General features: G+C 35.7%; 1 protein-coding gene across 26 annotated transcripts in view; it reads right to left on the reverse strand.

Moving 5' to 3' along the window:
- The window catches only part of ADGRL3 (adhesion G protein-coupled receptor L3), an 818,271-nt gene that overhangs the window by 96,682 nt on the left and 694,392 nt on the right, over nucleotides 1-27,197 (reverse strand). For all 26 annotated transcript variants that reach the window (XM_053217310.1, XM_053217313.1, XM_053217311.1 and 23 more), the window contains 3 exons: nucleotides 23,646-23,854; nucleotides 22,478-22,654; nucleotides 330-539 (listed from right to left, as the gene is read on the reverse strand). In XM_053217310.1, coding sequence (XP_053073285.1) covers nucleotides 330-539; nucleotides 22,478-22,654; nucleotides 23,646-23,854 — 596 coding nt within the window. The remainder of the gene's footprint in view (nucleotides 1-329; nucleotides 540-22,477; nucleotides 22,655-23,645; nucleotides 23,855-27,197) is intronic.

Below are 27,197 nucleotides of genomic sequence, written 5' to 3' on the forward strand. Positions count from 1 at the left end.
CATGATTTTATTTAACATTCATCAATATTCTGCTCTGATAAAAACAGAATGAAACAAACACCCACACATACAAACTAATGAGGAGATACAGTTCCTTAGAATTGCAAGGTTACGAACAGAATTTCTCAAGAAATGCACATTCATACATCCCTAACATTCACTGCCTCTTTACAACAATGGGGTATGAAAAAGGGAAACTGAGTAAGATCTGAAAATTAACAATTATCTTAGACAACTAGAAGAGAGGATACTTTCAAACAAGAATATTTTGGATATTAGAAAGCTGGAGATGGAGACATTTTTTCCTAACATCAGTGGAAGCTGCTTACTGGTTGGTCCGTTCGGTTGATCCCAATCAGGAAGAGCAGTTCAGCTACAAAAAGGCTGATGCAGAGGTTCTTGTGGATGGTGTTACGGTCACTCTGGAGCCCACGGAAAAAGCAAAATGTGAAGATGCAAATCAGGAGACAAACAAGGGACAGCAAAATTCCAACCCACGTGATCACATCCAGAAGAAGGTCATGGACCGCATCACTGTGCTGGAAATACAACAGAAAAGCCATAAGTTGCACTTATGCATAACAGATTGTGAAGTCTTATGAGGGCCTGGATTCATGAAGCATGATTATCATAATACACTAAATATCCTATGCACACACAATGAATAAGATAACTTAATTGTTCAGGTTTTCTAGTCCACAGGTAGAAGATTTTATATTTTCTGAGGTTTAAATCAGTTTGCTATTCAGGGATGTCAGTAGTGTTTGTACCTTTCTTGATTAAATATGCTTTTAGGATGCAAATGGTTGAAGCAACCTAACTTAATTCTGGCCTAAGATTTCAGGGAAAATTTTATTTTTTCAACTCATATCACTTTTTTAGGTTAATTCTTTGACAACTCCCACTAGGGAATACTCTATTTAAAAAATTAAGCTATATGCTTAAGGAAGTGGTGTCTCAACTGAAATGCTTTTTCAATCACCAAGGGATTTTTTAATAAAAAAATACAATTCCTCTGTTCTGTAGGTTCTTTATTAAAATTTCCAAGGTTGAGTTCATAAAAGTATGTATTTTTATAAAGATTCCCAGTTAATTCTGATGAACAGCCACATATGCGCACCATTTATTTAGTGGAAGATCTAAAAGAGTGAGGATATACACTGGATTTATATTCATATTGAATGGCTTAAGGAGATCAGGAAGCTTGATCCTTGAAGGGTTTGCATGAACAGAGCCTGTTATACATAGATGGAAAATAAGCATTCAGTATTACTATACCCCATAGCAGCATAATACAGATAGAGCTAAGAAAAAGAAAAAGCTCATAAAAGCTTCTGTACTAAAACTGCAATTTTTTTTTTGGTTCTGTTAAAATAATCTTGAGAGTTCCATACCATCCATGTTCCTTGTTCTTTGTACTATCTCATTTCTGTCCTTGTTCCAAGATTCCAGACTCTATTCCTTCCCTATGGTAGATTGACTCTACCCAAAACACTTCTGTGAAGCATTAGAATATATAGTGGCCCAACACAGCAGCATGCCAAGGTATTGGAGCAGAGTTCAGAAATTGTCCATGACTGTCAATGCCTCTTTTCTTCACAGGTTTCTGGAAAAGCCCTGAAGACCTAACTTCCATAAGTAGGACTTCTCAAAAACCTAACATTAGATTTTTTAAAAATGTAAGTGGCAAAGGGATCTGTATGATGCCATTCATACAAAATTTTAAAGGACAAAAAAAACAGTGACTTCGATTTTTATGGATATGTGCATAAGCAGTGCAAGTGTAATATGAGGATGGGAAATTTTTTAGTTAAAAACAAAGAAATGCATTTCTAATTGACATCTTTTTCCACTGTGTAGATCATACACGTTGCTTGTTATTTTAGGATGGAGGTTACTACATTTGGTTGTCTTCCACACTGTTAACTCACTTTCAAAATACATAAATATCCAGGTTTTCCAGTATTACTTGTGTCTATTCAAACTTCATACTTTTAGGTTTTTTACAAACGTCATACAAAGATTACTCTGAATATGAAAACTCTTACAAGTGAGTCCCTATGCTGTAACCTAAATCATAGCTCTTCTCAGATTGCCAGATGAGACTTCACAGTTGTTATTTGATACAGAACTCTGCTAGCACACTGTCAATGAAACCGTTTTGAAATATTCCTGCATAACTCTAGGTATATTTCTCGGAAGGAGCTGAAATCATGAAAAGAAAACTACATGAAATTTTGCTTTAACTGCTTTGTTCTCCAGGGGACACTACTAACATAGTGTTGGGTCTCAGATAGCTTAAATTACTTTTACTATTTGAATGTGGAGAGTGGTTAGTGCTACCCGGTTCCCTGAACAGAGGGCTATTTGCTCTCTTCTTTGACTCAAAGGAAAGATGCTGTGTTTGAGTATCAAGCACCAATGTTCAGCACAGCAGGCTTCTATAATGGGAAAGATGGCAGGTATAATACATTCTCAAATGTATCCTAAAGACCTAAAACACTAACAAGAGAGAGAGAGAGAGAGAGAGAGAGAGAGAGACAGAGAGAGAGAGAGAGAGAGAGAGACAGAGAGAGAGAAAGAAAGAAGGAAAGAAAGAAAGAAAGAAAGAAAGAAAGAAAGAAAGAAAGGAAGGAAGGAAGGAAGGAAGAAAGAAAGAAAGAGAAAGAAACCAAAAAACTCCTGCCTTTGTCTGGGTAGTTGCATTATTAGAAATGTATTTACTTTTCTCAGTGCCTTCATAAGTCCATCAAAAACCCCATGCAGAGTTATTAAGAGAAGAATACCAGATGTCAAAACATCAGTAGAAAAAGTACATTACACTCAAAGACAGAACAAAAAAAGTCTAGTGATTAATTCACCTTTCAGGTATTAGTGTCTAGCTCAGAAATCATCAACACCAACCACCCTGTGCTTACTATACTGTGATAGCAGCGCCCTTCAGGATACAACTCACCACTTGAATTTTATAAATAAGATGAAAGGAAAAGAACAATGGATATTAAATGCCAATAAAAGCTGTAAGTATAGCCTTCTTTATCATAGCATACCATAACAGAACTTTCAGAAGGCCAAGCTATGAAAAAAACCACATCCCCTTCAAGAGGATGGCCAATTGAATAAAACTCTTAGGCATGGTGTAACACTATGATGATCGATCAAGTATTCTTATTTCCAAGGTTTGGTGTTTGTGAGCACTATATAACTCAATCACCTATAACATGTACTATACATAACATTATGTGCCTTGAAATCTTATTAATCTAATATCTTATTAATGTTTTAACCCAACATGTAGTACTACTAGGTTTGACAAATGAAAAATCCTTAATAAATATTTGTTTTTGAATGATGATGATAATCGCACTCTGCTTAGACCAAATGCCTTAGAGCTGAATTACCTATATCAGTATAGGTTTAACATCCCTTTAATCTCCACTGAATGCTTAAAAAGGTTTCAAGTATTACATGTTAAAAACTGAGATCCTCATCATATCCTGTTTCTCCCTCCACCCTGTAAACAAACTTTTCTTCCCTCTGTTTTCCCATTTCAGTAAACAACAACAACAACATTCTATGAGTCACGTTGATTCCTCTCTTTCACATGCCACACTTTATCCACCAGGACATCTTGTGGGCTCTGCCTTCTAAAGCTGGTATATGCCCATCACTTCAACTACACCAAAGTGGTTGGAGCCATCCATTTTTTAGTAGCCCCCTAACTGATCTCCCCACTTTGATCCTCACCCCTCTTCCCTCTATATACAACAGGGAAGAGAGATTATTTTTAAATATAATTCAGATGATATGACTCATTGATGAAGGGCATCCAATGTCTTCTATCTCAATGACAGTAAAAACCAGTCTTTCAAAGGTCTGCAAGGCACTATAACATCAGCATCTCCATGGCACCATTTCCTATTCTCCCCTTCATTCAGTTAATTCCACCGAGTTGTCCTGCTCCATTCTTTGAATATGTCAAAGACATTCCAGGCTCAGAATCTTTGCATTTGCTGTTCCCTTTGCCTGGAATGCTCTTCCAAAAGGCAGCTGCATGGCTTGCTTGATACCTCTTTCAGTCCCTCTTTCAAATGGTACCTTCTCATAGTTTTTCTGAGTCACCATATCTGAAATTGCAACCACATTTTCCCCATTCTGACTCTTTCTCTATTACTTTTCCTGCATTATTTTTCTCATCAGCACTTATCTACAGTATATATTTTGTTAATATTGCTTGTCTACTGTCTGTGTCTCCCTCTAGAAATTATACTCCAAGAGAATAAATTGTTTTATCTTTCTAATCCCAATTGTATCCACAGGTATAACACAAAATTATATACCATAGAGTGGATGCACAATTAATATGTTGATTGAATGACTCTCTAATTATCCCCATCTTCTAGAATGGATTTAAATTATAAACTAAAATTTGTATCATGCTGTCCATTGCACAATCTTTGGAACTCTTTGGTTTTTAAATCACACACTCTAAAATCTTAACTAAAAGATAAAGAAAATTAGAGCTGAAGAATGAGAAGGATGTTACACCATAATATTTTAAGATATGTTGAAACGTCAAAGTGTTACATTAATTACGACAATGGAGGCCAAACTATGCAGCGAAGCAAGAAGACTTCAGAAATAAGTCCTAGGGTCTAAAGGCATGGATTTAACCCTGCCACTCTAATTTCACAATTGTTACCTTGAACAAACTACTTAACCTTTTGAATATCAAAAGCCCCATACACATAGAGATAAAATGACTGAGGCTTTAGTGTCTTGTGATAAGTAATTAAGATAATATATATGAAAGCAAGAAAGTCAATGTTTCTTATTTCCTTTTTTAATTTTTTTTTAATGTTTATTTATTTTTGAGAGAGAGAGACAGAGAGTGAGCCAGGGAGGGGCAGAGAGAAAGGGAGACACAGAATCCAAAGCAGGCTCCAGGCTCCCAGCCATCAGCACAGAGCCTGATGTGGGGCTTGAACTCACAAACTGTGAGATCATGACCTGAGCTGAAGTAGGACACCTAACCGACTGAGCCACCCAAGTGCGTGCCCCTCTTATTTCCTTTTTTAATTTGAAAATAGTCTGGATTATTTTCTTGTTTGACAGCAGCCTTCATTTAAATAATCAAAAGTCTGTATGAATGATAAGAGTTGGATCAGAAAAATAATAACTGTGACAAGAATAAATGTTAATGTTATTTTAACTAACATTAAACATTGGACACAAAACATTATTCCAACCAACTGATGAATTACCTAAGTTCACTTTGTAACATTGCCAGTTTATTTTATGTTAATTATATTTGTGCTATTGATGAATTAAGGTCACAAAGTGCCTGCATTATCTGAAGGAGGCAGATTTTAACTTTAGAATCTGAATTCTACATACACTATTGCACAAATGTGTTTATAACTTTTACATAATATAACACAAAGGTGCTCAATTTCACCTTTATATTCTTCTTTAACCTATAACAAAAAGACAAAGTAGCAATGGGAGATATATACCTAATCCCCACCCCCCCCCCCCCACCCAGAGTCTGACCATACATAGGTTACTATAATCTGTTGGGAAGAATTCTTGAAAAACTCACAAAAAATTTTTTTAAGACAAAAAATCAAAAGATTCAAGGAGATTAACTTCTTAAGAGAAGATGGAGAGGTGTGAAAGGAAATCTTCAAGCAGAATGACAGAATGATTCCCAGAATGATATTCCAGAAAGAAGATACTTTTGGAAAATGAAATGGTTCTATACTCTCTAGAAAGAAATTTTTATTAAAACAATATTTGTTTTTCAGGTTTTCTATGACATTTCTATTCATATTTGAAATGCCAAACATTTCGTCAAATCTACACAAAGTTTGTGATTTTCTGTTTTCTGTTTGTCTCAGTGAATTTGCTTTGCCTATCACCATGGAGAGCTTAGAGAGTAACACAAATGTCACAAAAGGGTGAGTGTCAAATTTGGGGAAAAAAAATGCCCTAAACAATGATGTTTTGTGGAAGACACTCTGTCAATGTAAAATACTCAAAGATACAAACAGGTACATTTAATGAAACTAAATCCAAATTTATGGAAAAGGAAAACATGACTTTCGTCTCATGATTTTAAATTAATTAATCTGAGTACACTAAGACCTTTGGTGGAAGTCTTGATGTTTCTAACTTTATTGTCCAAAAGGCAAGTCAACAAACAAGATGGAGAAATAGATTGTGAAATGTTTTTCATTTTAACTGCATAAGTGTTTCCAGATGGGACATGAACTATGTGAATTAATTTGTAAACCCTCCGGATGGTTTTTCTTTTATCATAATTTCAGAAAGTTATATTTTCTAGACACTACTTGAACAATCATTCCATATAATTATTAATTCTGGGCCAGTAATTATCAAGAACCTGTTTAACTTTCTGCATAATAATGTATCATTTAAATGTTCAGTCAGATTTGTTAAAGCATAATAATATGATTTTTTAAATTGCCTCTTAAACATTATCTCTTTCTGAAATATTTGGAACATACTAAAATAAATTTTCTTTCTTTCTTTTTTGCAAAAATATGAGCACTTGCTTTGCTATTAATGTATCACAAAAGCATAAGGCCAGTAAGGTTACAAAAGGCTATTTTCTGATGAATGTTGTGTAAACTGTGTAAATCAGTTCCTAGCATTGCTCTAACTCTTGGGAGACAGGTCATCAGACACAGTTCACTCTGCAAATGCTTGCAAAAATAAAGGGTTCAATGCACTCAGGAAATTAGGATTTCCTTGTGGAAGAAGATGAAGGTCAAAGTTGAGTAAGTGAGACGAACAACATAACCACATTTAATATTTTCACAGTAAATTAACCAAAAAATCAGCAAAATTTTTCAGATTTGTATTACATTGAAAAAAAAACAATTTAAATATTTTCAGGCGTTTACTGCTAAGAGAGAAATACTGGCACCTAAGAGCACACAAAAACATACATAACCAACTGTCCTTTGGATTCAATGGAACTTATTCAGCAAATCTTGGTTTCAAAAGTGTAGCATAGCAGCCTCAAAGTTATTTGACATTTTCTTGCTTTGAATTAAAAAAAATATTTAATTCACCATATTTGGTGAGCCAAATTTACAACCACCATAAAATAAGGAAACAGAAAAGAAGATAGTAGAAAATGTAGGAACTAAGTAAGTATCTTACTGGCGCTGAGTTAAACACAGTAATAGGTTAAAAAGGGTAGATTAAAGTTGATGAACCAATAATAGGTTAGTGATGAGTTAGAACTTTTCAAAGGCAATGAAATGACTGAGCAGTAAATAAGAAAGAAGATTTTATAAGTATCTGGGATGAGGGTAGGGAATGAAGCTAGGCAGACAGAAAATTCCATCCTTAGTGTTTCTAAGTAAAGTAAGGTGATGATGATAACGATAGCCAAAACATAACTTTTAAAATGTCATACTGTGTTAGAAGTGCATATTTGTTTTATTAGGATATGCAATCACATAAAACATTATGATGTGATATTATTATTATCTCCAAGTTATAGATGAAGGAACTGAAGCACAAAGAACAAGTAATTTACTCCAGATGATTCACCTAGTATGCAACAGAGAAAGGATTAGTGGTAGGGTAAGTAACTGTCGAGGTTTGCTCAGGACTATCCTAGCTTTATGTTTTCGAATGCTGGGAAAGATCCTTCATGAAAGGATCTCAGCCTTTAGAGATGCTTCAGAAGTTTGGGAGAAAATTATAAAATCTGTATGATAGTCTGGCTGAACACAGGCTGGAAGCTATACTATCTGCAGTGTCAAATTCATGTAGCATTGATTACCCATTTTCTTTAGCGACTCCTGCTGTTTTTCACCCTGACTCTTGATGTTGGCATCCGTTATTTGCACTTCCCAGTATCGGATCATCCAATGTTGCATCCCTCTGAGTGATAACAGCTTCACTGCTTGTGATCATGTCTTCCTCTTTGACTTTGGATTGATTTTGGTATGTATCCATTTGTATGTATCCATTGCTTTGTATGGATTGATTTGTATGGTGCTTTGTGCTACTTCAAGTCTTAACACTGTAAATATTGTGACCATGTTTCTAACAATTCATTACTGAAACTGAGAATGACAATAATATAATAAGATGACAATACTAAAACAGGCCAAACAACTGTGCTATTTTAAAGACACATGGAAGAATTCATGAAACCATATTGGAGAAGTAAGCAAAGTAGAGCATTTCGTACAATATGCAGAAATAAATTTGGGACTACACATGAGAGAGAAGGTTGTATGAATGTGGATATGGAGGTTGAATCTCACAAGTTTAGGATGAGGCAGGAAAGTTTTTATAAAACCAAAAGTTTTTTTTTTAATCTCCCCCCAAAAAAGACAGGAATGCTCAGTTGAAATGAACATTCATTGAATGCATTGGAGTATACCATAAGAATAAACATTCATTACTGTTTGTTCCCATTATTGTTTTGTTCCTGACTTGGAGATTGCACATTGCAGTGCTGTGAGAAAACAAAAGGGAAAATTTGGATAGCCAATGTTTTGTCCCTTCATAGTGTAGAGCTGATTCTGTCAGATCTTAACCAATGACCATACTTTCTCTAGTATATCAGGTGATATATTGAATCATGGCAACAAAATATGTTTCCCCTAGCTCTTAGGTATTTTGATTTGAAACATGGGGTTTGAACATTCTTTTTTTTTAATGTTTATTTTTGAGAGAGAGAGAGAGAGAGAGAGAGAGAGAGAGAGAACCTGTGTGAGAGGGGAGGGGCAGAGAGAAAAGAAGAGAGAAAAGTCCAAGAAGGCTCTGTGCTGACAAGCACAATGCAGGGCTTGAACTCCCTAATTGTGAGATCATGACCTGAGCCCAAATCAAGAGCGGGACACTTAACTGACTGAGCCACCCAGGTGTCCTGAAACATGGAGTTTGAAATCATTTCCTTGATTTCTATAAAAGTTTTAATGGAACTTCAGAAGACATAAAACAAAAGATTGTTGACACGTTGTCCAGGCACAAAATAGACTTTGCGCATCTATGTGCATATTCAATAGACAGTACAAATGTAAATTTTGGAAAAGTCAATCCAGCCTATAAACTTCTTACCTACTAAATGTCCTGTATACCTTGTACACAAGGTAGCTATAAGGAGATGTGGTTTGCTTACTATGATAATGAAGTTTCATAATGAAACTTTTTGGTCATTTTTCAGTTCCCTCAAAATGGGCATAGGTGTTTTTTTTTTTCCTTTTCTTCTTTTTTTTAAAATTTTCTAGAAAGGGAAGGAGACAGTCTCCTAAGACATGTACCTACAAGATGGATATCATTGCTGCTGGCCATAGAGAAGACGTGAGAATATTGGCCTTCTATAAAATCATATTTTCAAAGTGTGGGACAAGAAGAATGTCTTTCCCTAATTTCCCTAATGACATTCCCTAAGAATGTCTTATATGACAGATAAGAATGAAGAAAAAGATTATAATAAAACAAATTTTTATGATGTTTCTCCAAAGCTACTGAACTCTGAAAAAGCTATAAGGAACCGAGAAAAAGATAGACTGACTCCATTTGAGTTGCATGAATTTCTGTGTAGGTTAGGACAAAATCCCATACAGAGAAAACATTATTGGGGATTTAAGATTTTCCAAAAAAAAAAAAAAAGTCACCAGAAAGGGCAATCAAGTTAAACAGGACTTTCTCATTCCTTTATTAAAACCTTTATTATTATTTGGAAACCAATCTTGATTTCATAAAGTAAAGTCACCTCACTGCTTTAAAACCATTATCCTTGATAGCGTTTTACATTATTTAACAACCAGTGTGCTTGGAAGTGTTTAAAAATGATGAATATTTTGGACACAGAGATGAATTCACAGATGCAAAAGAACTGATTGACAAACAGCTGGTCTACCAAAAGAAGCTTCTAGATACAAAGTGGAAGGGCATATTTAGAGAGATGAGAACTAATTCCTACAAGTCTGAAAACCTATTAGGTAAAGATATTAAATAAAATCCTTTGTATTCTATGGTCAATATTTTTCTTGAAGGTTTTATTTTTAAGTAATCTCTACACCCAATGTGGGGCTTGAACTCATAACCCCGAGATCAAGAGTTTTATGCTCTATCAACTCAGTCAGGCACCCCTAGGCTCAACATTTCTGTTGAGAAGATATTTAGTTTGATGTCATCACATTGGATAAAACATAATACTAGGAATGTATGTAATATGGGCTTGGTAAGAGCAGAACCATAGGTCAAAGTGAATTTTACTTCTGACTTTATTCAATTTTAATTCTCAAAAAAAAAAAAAGACAGAAAAAGAAAGAAACATGTCAGAGCTATTTCTATTAAATATGAGTAATCTCTCTCTCTCTCAAAAGTAAATATAATTTTTTTAAGGGAGTGCCTGGGTGACTCAGACGGTTAACATCGACTTCAATTCAGGTCATGATCTCACGGTTTGTGGTTCTGAGCCCCGCGTCAGGCTCTGTGCTGTGTCTCCTCCTCTCTCTGCCCATCCCCACTCACACTCTGTATGTGTGTCTTTCTCTCTCAAAAATAAACATAAAAAAATTAAAAAAATATGAGTCATATCTGTTTAATTATGTACTTTTTGAAGTCTCACACTTACATATCTTAAAAATACACAATAACATAGTCCCAAAATTTAAATATCCAATAAAATTCACAGTATCAGAGGACAGAAAGACACATATAAAAATGTTTTATAGTTTTTCACACTTATTAGCCCTACTATTAATTAGTGTTAAAAACTATTAATGTCATTATTCAGTAGCAATAACACAGATGTACATAATTACTCATTAAATATTAAGTATATTTTTGATCTGGTAGTGCTGTTTCCCAACGAGCTCTCCAAAAAGTTGCTCACTCTGGTGGCCAACTACTCTATGCTCTTAACAACTTCACCAACAGTGGAGAGAACCACAGATCCTCTCCCATATTCCTTTTCTGACCAATTTTACTAAGTTCCTTAGAAATGGACAGGGCCAGGCTTTCAAAGGTAAAAACTTCCTTAAAATATCCTTTGAATGCAATGATTAAATCTAACAGTTTTATTAACACGGTTTGCCAGTGATTATTCAGCAAATTTCCTAATTCTCATACAAAATGGGTAATCTCTACTAAGATTGTTTCCATTAACACACACACACACACACACACACACAAACACACACACACACACACAATTTTTGAAACTACATCTTAAAGGGGATAGATGATATGGAATATCATAGAGGAGCTGAAGAACAATGAAAGGAAACAATGGAATAGCCAGACTTGAATTACGCAGATATGTTCATTGTTATATATGTATCATTCTTCTCATCCAGTAATTTCCTTCCGCATGTAAGCAAAGATAAATTCACCACAATAAGAAAGAAAAGTTTTAAAATAGAAACAAATCAACTTAGGTTTAAAAGAGAAAGTAATTTTGCATAACTAGATTATGAAAACCATACAGATAGAAACTACACCAAACCCTAAATTTCTACTAAAATTTTGGTAGATTCAAGCTAAGAATATTCCTTGTATGCCTGCTATACTTCAGGTACTAAATAAAACAGAATGTAGATATAAACACTCAGATACACACACACGTGCACACCTCTTATTTTTACTCCATTATTCCATTTCCATTTGATTTTCTTAACTAAAGCAATTTCAGGAGAAAGAAAAACGGGATAGTAACTAGGCTTTCTTTTTTCCACTCTCATGAATAAATTTATTGCATTTTAAACAGAATAGGGGTCTTCCAGATAATAACCCTGGGGACAATTACCACACAGGCCTATAGACAATAACTTGAGCTAACATTAAATTTTACAAAATTAACATCTTAAAAGTTCTATGAACTGGTAGTTAAATCAGTAAGCAAGCGACCATAGAAAACCTTTAAATAGTAATGCTTACACTATAAGGATACATGTAGTAAACTGGCAATTCTTTGAATTGTCTATAACAAGTTAGGAAAAGTGGTTCAGTTCAGCCATATCTTTGTTCAAATGCTTTTCAAATCTCATTTATACAAGTAGACCTAGTTGCCTACCTTAGAAAGCTATATAAATAACTATTCTGGAAAACCTAGCCTAATTCCTCTGGAGTCCAATAGTTCTCTAGCTTTATCACTTTATTTACTACACACAATGGAATGAAATAGGCTAGGCAAAAAGAAGAACAATCGCTGAATAGTCTCAATGTTAGAAAAGAAAGTAAAATTTTGTGATCTGGAACAAATAGAATACAGTTAGTAAACACATCAACTAGTTCTAATGAAGAACAGTATAAGCAATTGAGGATATTTTTAGGACATTAGAATGGAGAAGGTTTTTATGCTTAGTTTATTTGCTTGGTTGGTTGATTATACCTCCTTAAGCATGGGAAAATTGTGTAAGTAAAGTCATTATATTTAAAATAATTAAAAAAATAATTCTTTCAGTTAGTCAGTGCCAAAAATTGTTGCACGAATGAAGAAGAGACACAATCAATAAAAAAGATTATGTATTGATTGTATTAGTATTGATTTATAATTTCACTTAGGTGGAATTTGGGAGTGCTGATAGTGCAGGAATTGACAATGTCTGTCTAACCAACACTTTGAAGGGCTGGAAAGTTATATGCAGTTATGATAATATCTTGCTGCAGATCTGGTATTGGCTATTTCATTGTAAAAAAAAGAATCTGTCACTTCAAAAATTGATGCAAAGCACTGGCCTACACTCTTCTCTTTTTTAGGGAAAACTTAGCTGTGCAGGGGTCTATAAAAATCATTATAATTTATTAGAAATAAAACTAAATATTTGGGTCTTGACAGCTAAGTATTCCCAGGCTCAAGAGCTCAAGGGTTTGGAGGTCAGGCAAGCATATAGTGAATTAAAAAATATTTTAAGTGGGGCATCTGGGTGTCTCAGTTGGCTAAGCGTCTGACTTTGGCACAGGTCATGGCCTCACAGTTCATGAGTTCAAGCCCCACATCAGACTCTCTGCTAGCTCTCTGCTGGCCCTCTGGCTGTCGGCATGGAGCCCACTTCGGATCCTCTGTCCCCCTCTCTCTCTGCCCTTCCCCTGCTGGTTCTCTCTCTCTCAATAAATAAATAAACTTATGGGGCGCCTGGGTGGCGCAGTTGGTTAAGTGTCCGACTTCAGCCAGGTCACGATCTCGCGGTCCGGGAGTTCGAGCCCCGCGTCGGGCTCTGGGCTGATGGCTCAGAGCCTGGAGCCTGTTTCCGATTCTGTGTCTCCCTCTCTCTCTGCCCCTCCCCCATTCATGCTCTGTCTCTCTCTGTCCCAAAAATAAATAAACGTTGAAAAAAAATTAAAAAAAATAATAAATAAGCTTAAAAAACTTTTCAGTAAAGTTTATAATTCTCAACATGATTTTAATATTTTTTTATTCAATCCCTAAAATAATCCTGAGATAATGTTAGAAAAAATTACTAGTCTTATGTAACTGATTTAATAATAGGAACAGGAAGTTCAAATGATTTGCCTGAGAACAAGAAGCAATTTCCTTTGAACGGGAATCATGACTCTAAGTCTCCTGATTTTTAATTCTCGTTCTAAGTTCTCTTCAGATCATAAAGTGGGCAAATAAATTATGATGATAATACCTATTGTGGTGTTGTGAGCTAAATGAAACAATGCATGTAGACATTAGAGACATGATATCCATCCCTATCATTATAGGATATGGTGCCCTTTCTGAGAGGGGAAGTCCTCACCCAATCTCCAGCTTTGGAATCTCCATAAACTTTATTACTTATCTTTTTTTTATGTTTATTTATCTTTGGGGGGGGGAGGGGCAGAGAGAGAGAGACACAGAATGTGAGGCAGGCTCCAGGCTCTGAACTGTCAACACAGAGCCTGATGTGGGGCTTGAACACACGAACTGTGAGACCATGTGGGACACTTAACAAACTGAGCCACCCAGGCACACCTTCATTACTTATTTCTTATAAAATATTTCTCACTAGAACTGCAGATGAATCTCCAGTTCCTATTCTTCGTCAAGCTTATTTACTAAAGATGATAAAGAACCTAAAAATTGTAAGTATGAGGATCCACTCTGGGTATGAGAAGACCACAGGTCTCTTTTCTACTTAAAAATTCCACTACAACCCAGAACTAAAACAGAGAGAGCGTTATTAGTACTCTTAAAAATACAAATTTTACTGAAAAAATATACTTTAAAACCACAAAAACCTAGGCTCATTTCATGCCACTTCAACCCTGTCTCTCTCATTTTGCTTAAACAGTTATGTGCCTTCATCTAGAACATATTCCTTGACACTTCAAGGACAAGTTAAAGCTTGTTCTGATGTGTTTCCATAGCATTCTGTACCACAATGATAAGACACTTCTCACAAAATTCTGATTTTAGTGATTACTTATCTGTATTACTAATTAGACTATAAGCTTTGCCTCTCACAAAGACAATCATCAACTACTTGAGAAACAAACAAAGGGTACAGTAAACACATTACAATTTTTAAAATGAGATTAATAAAATCAAGTTTTCAAATATATTTCAACAGATTCCTCTTAGTTACAAAAAGTTCAACGTCCTATTCAATGTTCTAATAAGGGGCCTCTTGATGCAAGAGGAAGGATATATAGCATTGCCCACAGGGTTTTCTTGCCAAAAATGTTTAACCCAAATCTAATTATGAGAAAATAATCAGAAAGATTGAAATTGTGGAACATCCTACAGGACAAATGGCCTGGATTCTACGAAATGTTCTTTTCCTGAAAGACAAAAACAGGTAGGAAAACTTCTACATTAAATAAGGCTAAATAGATGTGGCAATTAAAGGCAAAGTGTGATTCTTAATTGGGACCTACATGGAAAATCAAAGGCTATAAAGGACATTATTAGAAGTATTGGAAAAAATTGTAATGGCTTCTGTACTAGAGGGTAGTACTTTATCAATGTTGAATTTCCTGTGTGCATTTATGGCACAGACAGAATGTCTGTGTTCTTAAAACATGTATGCTGGAAGACTTAGGAAGTAAGTATTATAAAGTCAGTAATTTACTTTTGAAAAATTAAACAATACTGCTAAATATATATGCATACATACACATAAAAGTCAGAGTCAAATGTGGCAAAAATTTAAATGTAAATTCAGAAAAATGGTGTATAAATTTATTGTATATTTGTTGTTTATTGTATCATTCTTTCAACTTTTAAAAAACATTTATTTATTTAAGAGAGAGAGAGAGAGAGAGAGAGAATGAGGGAAGGAACAAAGAGAGAGGGAAAGAGAGGAAATCCCAAGCAGGCTTCAGGCTCAGCACAGAGCCTGGTATAGGGCTCCATCCCACAAACCATGAGAAAATGACTGGGCTGAGATCAAGAGTCAGACATTTATCTGACTGAGCCACCCAAGTCCCCTTCACTCTTTAATAAAAGTTCTATAAAAAGACTAGTGAAAAAAGTGATAGAAGAATTTTTAACAAGGGCACCTGAGTGGTTCAGTCTGTTAAGTGTCCAATTCTTGATCTTGGCTCAGGTAATGATCCGGGTTCCTGTGTTAGAGCCCCATGTTGGGCTCTGTGCTGATGGCATTCTCTCTCTCCCTCTCTGTCTGCCCCTCCCCCTCTTGTGTTCTTTCTCTCAAAATAAATAAATAAACTTAAAAAAGACAGAAGAATTTTTAATGGTTTATTTTTCTTCAAATCCATAATTTCAGCTGTTCTCTCTCTATAAATAGCTAATTTTGTTTTTTTTATTTAAAAAAATTTTTTAACGTTTATTTATTTTTGAGAAGAGAGAGACAGAGTATAAGCGGGGGAGGAGAGAGAAAGAGGGAGACACAGAATCCGAAACAGGCTCCAGGCTCCGAGCTGTCAGCACAGAGCCAGATGTGGGGCTGGAACTCACAGACCTTGAGATCATGACCCGAGCGGAAGTCGGATGCTTAACCGACTGAGCCACCCAGGCGCCCCAATAAATAGCTAATTTTGGATGTACCTGCTCCTTTCACAAACTTAAGAAGTTTGACACTGGCCAGTTGCCAATTCCTCTTTTCAAACGCATATGCAAAAAAGCATCCTCCTTGCTATCACCAGATAGGTTACCTTTCTTCTTTTCCTCCCTATCCTGTACAGAGATAGAGGGAAGAATCCATAAAACTTTCCTCTTCTAATAATTTCCCCCTTTTAGAGCAACTTCATCAGAAGTCACACGAAAAAGACTGTAGGCAATTGGTGATCCAGTGTAGATTAGAGGGAAGTGACAGGGAGACAGCACTCTTCATTCCTTATTTATGCAAAGGAGCATTAGAGTTGAGGTCATGTGGTACTCTGGGAGCCATGGTGGTGAGAAGAAAATTCTCCCTTCACACTCACTCATATTTTGAAATATCTCCCTTGCCTACTGATCACAGTGATGTGAAATCGTAAATATTCTCTCTGACCTAGGAAATTAAAGGATGTGTGTTTGCAAGTGTCTGGTACAGAGGGAGGGGTGTAGGTCACTGAGGAAGGTGGTGCTGTCGTTCTTTTATTAACTAAAAGGGATGTGTTGCTTCTTGGACAAATTAACTTAGACAAATTAATGCCTAGACAAAAATGTAATGAGTTCTAGAAAATCACAAATTGGTACAGACTTAGTTCTAGGTAAGTTGGACTTCAGACTAAATATAGTAACTGATTTCAAGGAACTTAAAATTCAGAGGAGCTAAAAGAGACACGGAGATAAGCTATCTTGCAAAGTATATATTTCTCAGTGTAAAAACTAACCCACACTTTAAGGAAGTATATATAACATTTAAGGTCTGGGTATGGCTGAAGTTTCGTATGTATTTCAAACTTGTAGATATAAGCCATTTAATATATTACTTATATAACATATGCTCAAAACTCTCCTGCAGCTTTCCATTGTACTTTGAGTAAAACCTGCACCCAAATTCATTCTGAGGTCCTATAAAACCTTCCATTCTAGACCCTTTGGCTTTTTCCACTAACGCACTTTCTCTCTTACTCTTTCCACTCCCACTACACTGTTCTTCTTGAAGCTCCTCAAACACATCAGAATCACCCTTGGTTCGGGATATTGTTCTTGTCCCATGTACCTGGAACAGTGTTTCCCCAGATGATCTGCATGGCTGACTCTTTCATCTCTCTGCCCTTAATACCACACTAGTGTATAGTGAGACAGGTAGACAATAAAACAGCATACTAGTCAAGAAATAATTTCAAATTTTAATAAACCTATGAAGGAAATACATCATTATAAAATGGTTCACTACGAAAATCCAAGAATAATTCTTGGTTCCAAAAAGGTTGTCAATTTTTTAATATAAAGTTACTATTCAAGATAAGTAATATAACAAAGTCTTACATGTTTGACCATTTTCTTTTTTGTGGAATATCCTGTATTTGGAAGGTATTCAACCTGTCAGCTTCTAGGTTTTTTTTCTTTAAATAAACACATAGTTTAAAGTACTATATGCCAATTATGATTTTTAATCTCTACCGCTCCCTCAGTCCCATCACCCTATATTGAGTGGTAAAATTAAAAAAATAAAAAAATTTATATGGTAAAATTTAACAAATGAGCATAAAAATTTGGTAATAGAAGTATATAACCTTAAATATCATAAACTAAGCATTTTATTTTTCACTAATAAAATCATTGCTTAAATTCAAAATAATTTTTATTTTGGCATTTAAAGAATAAATAAAAATACTCTTTAAAAAAATAAGTACTTTCCTTCAGGAGCAACCGTTGAAACTTGCAACATAAAACTATCTATTTTCTTCGAGCCTAGTAAAAGTTTAACTATAAAATATTTGACACAGAATCTATGATATGACACTAAAGTTTTCTAAATTGTCACTATTTTGAATCACTACCAAATAAAGAAATAAATGCAATGATTTCAAACAGCAAAATCAATGCTTATACTTGGACTGGAGTGAAGCTGGGGTGGGGACAATACACAAAACACAGAAGAAGAAAGAGATGCAAACATCAAACTAAGGAAAGTAAAGACTTTTAAAAATAATAAAAATCAATATTGAGTTGAACTGACAGGAAAAAGTTTTTTTTTTAATTTTTTGTTATTCTTTATTTATTTTCAACATTTATATATTTTTGAGAGAGAGAGCCTCCCCCAAGTGGGGAAGGGGCAGAGAGAGAGGGAGACAGAAGATCCAAAGCAGGCTCTGCACAGACAGCAGCGAGCTCCATGTGAGCTCCAACCATGAGTCTGTGACCTGAGCTGAAGTTGACACTCAATCAACTGAGCCACCCAGGTGCCCCAGAAGGTTTTGTTTTTGGTTTTTTGTTTTTTTTAATCTCTCAAAGAATTACAATGTGAGTTGAGGAAGGAGCTAGAGGTGATATAAATGGTCAACCTTATTTTAAAGCATTTATTACAATCTTATTAAAGAATAGACAATAGATAATAGAAGCAAACTCACAAATAATTAACCAGCAAGATTGCCACCCTATGGTAGAAGCAGCTCCTTCCTTTTTTAACCTGCCTCAATTGACCCAGCTATTGTTGAAGAAACCACAGACCCCCAAATGGCATCACTTAGGCTAAATCACCAAACTGGGGCTTAATACCTAACCCCAATTGCAGTTTCAACCTACCCTAAGAAATGTAACTCTTAGCCAGTCAGGAATTTTCTGGCTAGTACCCATGAGGTAATCTCTCACATAGGCCCTATACCACCCCCACCCCCCACCCCCAAAGGTGAGGTCATTACACCTGAATAGATCCATGCCCTTCCCCCAAGGGAAGGTGACCTTGCCTGAAACAGTCCTTTACTTTATTTTGCTAATAGCTTCCGTGTCCTCTCCTCTCCTATAAAAGCCTTGTATTTTGTACAAATCATCAGATTTCCTCTCTACTTGTTAGATGGGACACTACCTGATTCATGAATCGCTTATTAAGGCCAATTAGATCTTCAGACTTACTCAGTTGACTGTTTCTTCTTTAAAAATACAAAATCGGGGTGCCTGGGTGGCTCAGTCAGTTAAGCGTCCAACTCTTGATTTTGGCTAAGATCATTATCTCACAGCTGTGAGATCTAGCCCCTCGGTGGTGAGATTGAGTCCCCTGTAGGGCTCCAATTTGGGTAAGCTGGGCATGGAGGCTGCTTAACACTCTCTCTCACTCTCTCACTTTGACTCTGCCCCACTCTCTCAAGAAAAAAAATAATATGAAATCTCTCTTACCACCCCATTCAAAAATCAGTGTTAGCCCTTCTTTCCCTTGATAAATTACGACTTGATAAACTACAAAGTGTAGGTCAGTGAACTGTTTTGCCTTATTTATTCCTCAGAGTATTTGGTGGGGGGCGGGTAGGGTAATCTGAAATTTTAAATAGTGTGGACAGGGTGAGCCTCTTTAAAAGGTGACAGTGAAATAGAGACTTAAAGGAGTTGAGGAAGTTGGCTATGTGGCTGTTTGGGGGGTAAGAGGAGGGGGCGGACTTTCAGGTCTAACTAATAATACCTGATGTGTTTGTGGAAGGCAAGGAGGTCTGTGAAGCCAAGTGAGCAAGAGGCACAGTAGTAGGAAAAAAGGTCAAGAGATGCTAAAGAGACCAGAATTTGGGATTTGCTCTTATTGAGATAAGGAGTCATTCAAATTCAACCAAAGATATGAAGTACATGATTTGCATTTTGAAGGGATTACAGAACTGATTTTTGAGAATGAATCAGACAAGAGTGAGGTCTGACTCATTTTAAGAGTACCCCTCTGGCAACTATACTGAGAATAAATTTAAGAGGGGGCATGGAGGGAAGCAGGGAGACCAATGAAGGGTCTGTAACTAGAATCAGAAGGATAGATGACAGTGGCTGGAACCTAGGTGATAGTGATAAAGATGCTGAGAATCTGTCAGATCCTGGATCTTGCAGGGTATGCTCATAGGGTGGGTGTGTGGTATGAACAAAGAAAAGAAACAAATCAAGGATGGTGCATGGCTTAGGGCTTGAACACCAGGAAGGGCAGAACTACACAGAAGTGTAGTTCTAGAATGGAGACACTTATTAGAAGCCTAAGTGGATATAATAAGTCAGCAGCTGAATCTAGGAGTCTGGAGTTAAAAAATGGAGATAGAAGTCTGGGAATCATACGATGTTTAGAGCCATATGAGTATAGGAGATCATCTAGGGACAAAGAACAGATAATGCCTATTCTAGATCTAAGATTCCACTTGGGCCAGAGAAGCAATGAGAGGTCACAGAGATGAGGAGGGACCAGCAAAGGAATCTAAGAAGGACCAGCCACTGAGGAAGGAAAGAAACAAGAGGGAGGGGTATACCCAAGGTAAAGTGAAGAAAGTGTTGCAAGAATGCGGTCAGTGCAAATTCTCCTCACGTTGCCTTACTAAATACATCCTACTCATCCTTCCGAACAGAATCATTTTTTGATAAACCTTTTCTGAGCAGCCCTGCCTTAATAAATGACCTTCCTTTGCATTATGAAATCACAGTGGAAATCTCATTTACAATACTTATCAAAATTATGACTGCACCTTCACTTCTCTTCCCTTGCCTACTTCCCTCTCCCCATCAAAAATGTGAGTTTCTTGACGGCCAGAAGCTTCCGTGGAATGCTGGAGCAAAAATTATCTCTGGCAGATGGGAATGAGGAACTTACAATTACTGGGAGCTTCCTGTGTAGCAGCCAACATGTCAATACCTTTACTTAAGTGTTCAAAATGTTGATTTAAAAAAAAAGTTCCATATAAACAGCAAAGATAACATAAATGATAGGTAAGGGCAGCATGTATGGTGCACATGTGGAGTCTGGAAGGAATCGGGGTACCCATGCATCAGGGTACCACAGCTTAACGGCAACTGCTATGAGATTACTCAATTCCTCTTGCTCTCTTCCCAAGCTCATCAAACAAAACTACCCAATGTAATTTCGTTTCCTTCATATATTTTCCTGTGGAGTTAGAAAGTGACGGACAAGCGAACAACAAATATCTATTCCAACTGGCTGCTGTATTTCTCACTGTGCACAGATAAATTGGTGTTCTATTTTAGAAATTAGTCTAATGTAAGTTTGGTTAGTGTATTTCTTTGGGACTTGTAGTGTTGTTCAAACTGCTTGTTTTCTGTTTTTCAAGTGCCAAAAGCATGCTGTGAGATCAAAATGACGCTGACTGGCAATCATGAGACTATGGTACTGAAAACCAAGACATCTAGGGTGTCTGACTAACAGCTAAGGGAAAATATTTTGCATTTATATTATCTCTTGTTGACCTACAATAATTGTCATCGTCCGAATTCTTGCATAATGGATTGAGGAGATGTTGCTATACAAAGCCTTGAACAAAAAATGATATTTTTTTATTGTTTCAAATAAGATCCATTTTGTGTTTGAACCTATTCCCTAAATGGACAAATAGAATCCCAGAGCCACACTCACACATTTCAGGTTTAAATCTAACATTTGTTGGTATAGCCAGTCTTGCTTAAACTAGATCAATTTGTGACATTCTGACAAAATAGCGCATGTAGTCCTTTAAAGATCAAAATTTCAACTGTGCTGACACAGCTAAGGTAATTTACTTTCAGGATGCTAACAGGGTTTGGATTGGGTCTCCTTCTGGGATATCTATACTATCTCTAAATTCAACAGTGTCAAAGAATATTTTGGATGAAATCATTTGGAAAAATGACATCAAGTAGATAAGACCTTTGCCACAGTTTTTATCTTTGAAAACATGTTGGAGAGTAATCCTTCCTCTCTTTTTATTGACATCAGGGAGATGAGAAGAGAAACTGTAAGTATATACTTTCTTGGTACTAACCCATCAATCTCTATAACCAAGCTAATAAACTCTTTGTATTTTTATGTCCTAAGTATATCTGAAATTAAATCCTCTTCATGTTTCCTATGGCAGCCAACATCATGCCGGGAGGAGACTGAGACAGCCAACTTAGCTATGTTTTTGACTTTGGAAACTACCTATCGCCTGGATTTTTCCTTAGAATAGGGTTTTCTCGAATGGACAAAACTCACTGCATTATATTAGAATTTGCTAAGCCCTTTGCATTGCCAGGCATTTTTTATTGTGCTAATGGCTGTTTTCCCAAGAGTCATTTGGCATATTTAATCCTATGCATAGCTTGTTAGTTTCCAACCTATCAGATCCTGGGGGTCCTAGTTTGTTTTGTTCATGAGATCTCATTTATTCATACAAAGTAAGAGCAGATGAGACTAAGGGGAATTTTATAAGCACAATTTTATTTTATAAGTGAACTTCAATTTTATAAACTATGTTGATAATAGAACAAAAAAAGACTTCTTTGAATCATCCAGGAGGATATGGGTTGAACCACAGAGAGTTTCTGAATAGAATTACTAGAAAAGTGGAAAATCTTTGAGTAAGACTGGTCTGTGGAATTAGGGCTTTTTACAATGGTATCCTGACCATATGCTTAGACATCTTTATTTTATGGTATATATCTTACCTTAACTTCCACATGTGCCATCAGTACTGCAAAATTGGTTAAGTGGTTACAAGAGCATGTAGTATGTGTCTTATTTGTTGTTAGGAGCCGACAGCCTTGTGTTGACCAGTAACCTGTCATTGTGCGCTTGGAATAGCTCCAAAATGAACAGTTAGGGTTGAAATTCTCCTCGGACTGCTACAGGGAAAAAAAAATCAATAAAGCCAATAAGTACTTTATGATCACGTAAATTAGATAGGCATTTTTCTTTACATTTAACACAAGTTCATCCTCTGTTCCAACTTTTATGGAGATGTATACCAGTGTTTTTTGGTTTTTTTCTTTTTTTTTAATATATGAAATTTATTGTCAAATTGGTTTCCATACAACACCCAGTGCTCATCCCAAAAGATGCCCTCTTCAATACCCATCACCCACCCTCCCCTTCCTCCCACCCCCCATCAACCCTCAGTTTGTTCTCAGTTTTTAAGAGTCTCTTATGCTTTGGCTCTCTCCCACTCTAACCTCTTTTTATTTTCCTTCCCCTCCCCCAAGGTTTTCTGTTAAGTTTCTCAGGATCCACATAAGAGTGAAAACATATGTATACCAGTGTTTTTAAAGTAAGTGGGCCTCATCAAGCCTAAGCAAATTTGAATATATGTTGTTTATTTCCTCTGAGTAGAGGTAAGTTTACTTTTTAAAAAATTAATATTGATGGAATACTAGTATCAATGTCTCGGAATGCCTTCCACTAATTTCAAAGTAGTGTACATTATAAAGAATTTAAACAATCAACTTCTGAAAACATGGTCTTCAGAAATCTTTGTTCAATTTACAATATAATCTTTCTACATACATAAAAATATACCTATGTACAAAGACATAATTACTTGTAACATCATATATGAAGTCATGCCCAATTCCACTAAATGTATTGCCAGCTCTTTTTAATTATGGAGACACATAAATCCATCTACAAATATTTTTACCAGAAGCATTTACACGTTAAAGAATTACTATCCTCCTTCATTTCTGAAAAAAAAAATCACCACTATCATTTTATACACAATGAATTGCTTACCTGTTGAATAATAAGAAAAAAATTGAGGGAAAATTAATATACTTCATATTCATGCTGTAACAAATACAAATAATGCACACAGCTAAATTTAACATGCCATTTTCTTACCTTAATATGTTTAACAGTGAACACCACAGGATCAGCTAAATAAACTTTATTGCTGAACTCTTTGTTTATTGCTGCTGTAATAACAGGGGAATTGACAATAACAGAATGATTGGTGGACATAGCCTCTGTTCCCAACTTCATGCTGGCATTCTCCGTGGACAAATAAGGACCCAAGTTGTTATACAGGACAAAGGCCACTCTAATTTCTCCTGAAAAAAATGTAAATGTGAATTATAAGTTGGGAAGAAACTCTGATTATTTCGTACATCCCATTTAACTTAGATAGTGCTAATTATGTGATAATCAAATCCACACAGTACTTATTTACAACAAAATTAAACATTCATTTTAACTATAGTGCCAAGTCATTCATGAGAAAAGAAATGTCAAATGATGCTGAAAAAAATTACATTTTGGTATTTCAAAAGATGAATGCCAATCCCTACCTCACTCCATACTCAAAACTTAAAGACAGATCATAGACCTCAACATAAAAACCATGAAGTCTCTGGAACAAAATGTAGGATCTTTGTGATCTTGGAGTAGGCAAGGATGACTTGGATAGACCCAAAAATATTAACCATAGAAGAAAAAAAGTGGTAAACTGTACTTTGTGAAATTTAAAAATGTGTCTATCAAAATATAGTATTAACAATAATATATATGAAACTCATGACTCTCTATAGCATTTCTGCTGATCAACAAAAAAAGAATAAATAACGCATGAAAGTGGCAAAAGACGTAAACATATATGTTAGAAAAATCATGAAACATTATCAACATCATTAATAATTATTGAAATAAAAATGAAGGAGCACATTTAGATACCATTTGATACCCACTGGAATTTTAAAAATCAAAATGACTGATCACACTAATATTTATAAAGATGTAGAACAACTGGAGCTCCTGGCCACTGCTGAGGCAAACGAAAAATGCTTCAACTATTTGGAAAATGGTGATTTCTTACAAAGTCAAACATCTACCCCTTCTAGATAAGTGAAAACATATATCGGCAAAGAAAAAAAAACTTGTATAAGATTGTTAATAGCATTCTTATTCATAATACTCCCCCGGTGGAAATAACACAAAAATATATCAATAGACAAATAAATGATGGAATATTAATATAATGCATTATACTATGCATCAATAAAGAATGGCTGATAGAGCAAAGAACAAACTATTATTAGAGCATGATGACAGAATCCCCGAAATATTACGTTCACTTAAAGAATACAGACAGAAAAGAGTATATTCTGATTCCAGTTGTATGAAGTCTAAGAACAGGCAAAATCTGTCTATAGAGACAAGAGTGAGAAGAGAGTAGTTTAATCAGATGGGGAGAAAGGGTAAGAAGACTGGAAAGGGGTAATAATTTCTAGGTAATAGAAGAGATTTGTATCTTATTTTATATAATATTACAGAAGAAATACAATTATCAAATTCATCAAGCTGCATACTTAAGCTATGTGCATTTTATTGTATGTAAATTTTATTTCAATTGCAATAAAACAAACAAGAATTCAAAATCCTTATCTGTCTTAAAGTTCAATTACCATGTTCTTTCAAGGTCACTTTCTCCATACATCCTTCCACCTCATCTTTTCCCTTATGACTATTTCTTTCCATGCAATCTTCTGTAAAATGAACCTTCTTTTAACATATTTTTTATCGTATCATTTTCTTTTTTGTATGTTTATTTTTGAGAGAGAGCGTGCATGCAAACAAGGGACAAGCATGCAACAGAGAGAGAGGAAGAGAGAGAATTCAGCAGGCTCTGTGCTGTCAGCGCAGGGCCCGATGTGGGGCTTGATATCATGAACACTGAGATCATGATCTGAGCTGAAATCAAGAGTTCAATGCTTAACTGACTGAGCCACCCAGGTAACCCCATATGGATTTGTTTCTTAAAATAAATCAATCCCTACGTCTTCCTTCCAGTATGAATTCATATCAGTTCACCAAGTGCCAGGCACTATCCTGACTACTGTGGTTACTAAGATGAGGGTATCTCCATCCTTATCCCTGAATCTTAGAGTCAAGTGAGAATAAAAACAAATAAATTTTAATATATTTCTTTTGAGGAAGGAGAAGGCTGTGCAACATCTACACTGTGCTCCCATGTTTGGAAACTTCTCTACTATTAGGGATTTATAGACACAAAATGGATGTATATCTATTTTCCCAGCCTGTCTTGCAAAGAGGTTACCCTGGGCAACTCAGCTAGATGCCTTCCATCAGATGCACTAGTCTCTGACTTTGGATGAGGAGCTGGTGACACAAGGAAGCAGGAGTGGAGCAGCACACAGCCTTCACTTGTGCGTCACCTGTGGCAGCAGTGACATCTCACAGCAATGATTCTGTGTGATGATACAGACTGCTGTCAGCCTCCTTGCTCTTGTATGTTTTCTGGGCCTGATTCTCTAGCATTCTCTGATTCCATGAAATACCTATTATCCTTTCAGTAATTCAGCAAAGAGATTATGACAAGAGCTCCATAAAGAAAAGGGGAATTCTTAACTTCCAACCCATATCTGTTAACCCAGTATTTAGCAAACAACAGTAATTCATTAAATACTTCCGGTCTGTCATAACACAGCATTAAATTTTAGTTTTCTCTAGATCCAAAACAAAAATACTAAATTTTGCAAGGCTATACTTAAGAGCATCTATGTATTTTTCTTGTTGACAGTAACAACTTTTATTTTAACTGGTATTTAACTGGCTGATAATTCCTATCAATTTCCACCTGTGGGCCAGTGTCATATGCACATTTGCCTTGTTTTACCAATGCATTTGGTCACATATAATTGTTACAGATTCTCCACTCCAAAATTAGTGCTTAAATGTGACCTAAAACATGCAAACACACACACACACACGCACACACACTCACATGCACACATTACTTTAGTAAATAAATGAGCACAAAACATAATATGACTACTATAGTCATATTTTTAAAAAATTTGTTTAATGTTTATTTATTATTGAGAAACACAGACACAGCATGAGCATGGGAGGAGCAGAGAGAAGGCGAGACACAGAATCTAAAGCAGGCTCCAGGCTCTGAGCTGTCAGCGCAGAGCTGGACACAGGACTTGAACTCACAAATCGCTAGATCATGACCTGACCCGAAGTCAGACACTTAACTGACTGAGCCACCCAGGTATCCCCTGATATAGTCATATTTTAATTGTCATTAGCTTTATATCTGAAAGCTCACACACTTACTTGATAAATTCTTAGAAGTTTATCCATGTGCCAAGCACTAGGGTTACATCAGTGAACAGGTAAGAAAAAGGTCCCTGTTCTCATGGAGCTTACTGTCTAGAGGGCAAGTCAGATGATAGATGGGTAACTTAAAAAGAATAATAATAAAGTTTCATATAATAGTAAGTGAATAACTGCTATGCATAGTAAGTGAATAACTACTATGAATAGTAAGTGAATAACTGCTATGAAGACGTATTGGCATAAAATGGTTAATAGGAAAAGAGCAATTATGAAAAAGTAATGCCAAAATGCCCAAATGATAAGTGGATAAAA

The sequence above is a fragment of the Acinonyx jubatus genome, chromosome B1, assembly GCF_027475565.1.
Source record: "Acinonyx jubatus isolate Ajub_Pintada_27869175 chromosome B1, VMU_Ajub_asm_v1.0, whole genome shotgun sequence".
NCBI lineage: Eukaryota > Metazoa > Chordata > Mammalia > Carnivora > Felidae > Acinonyx > Acinonyx jubatus.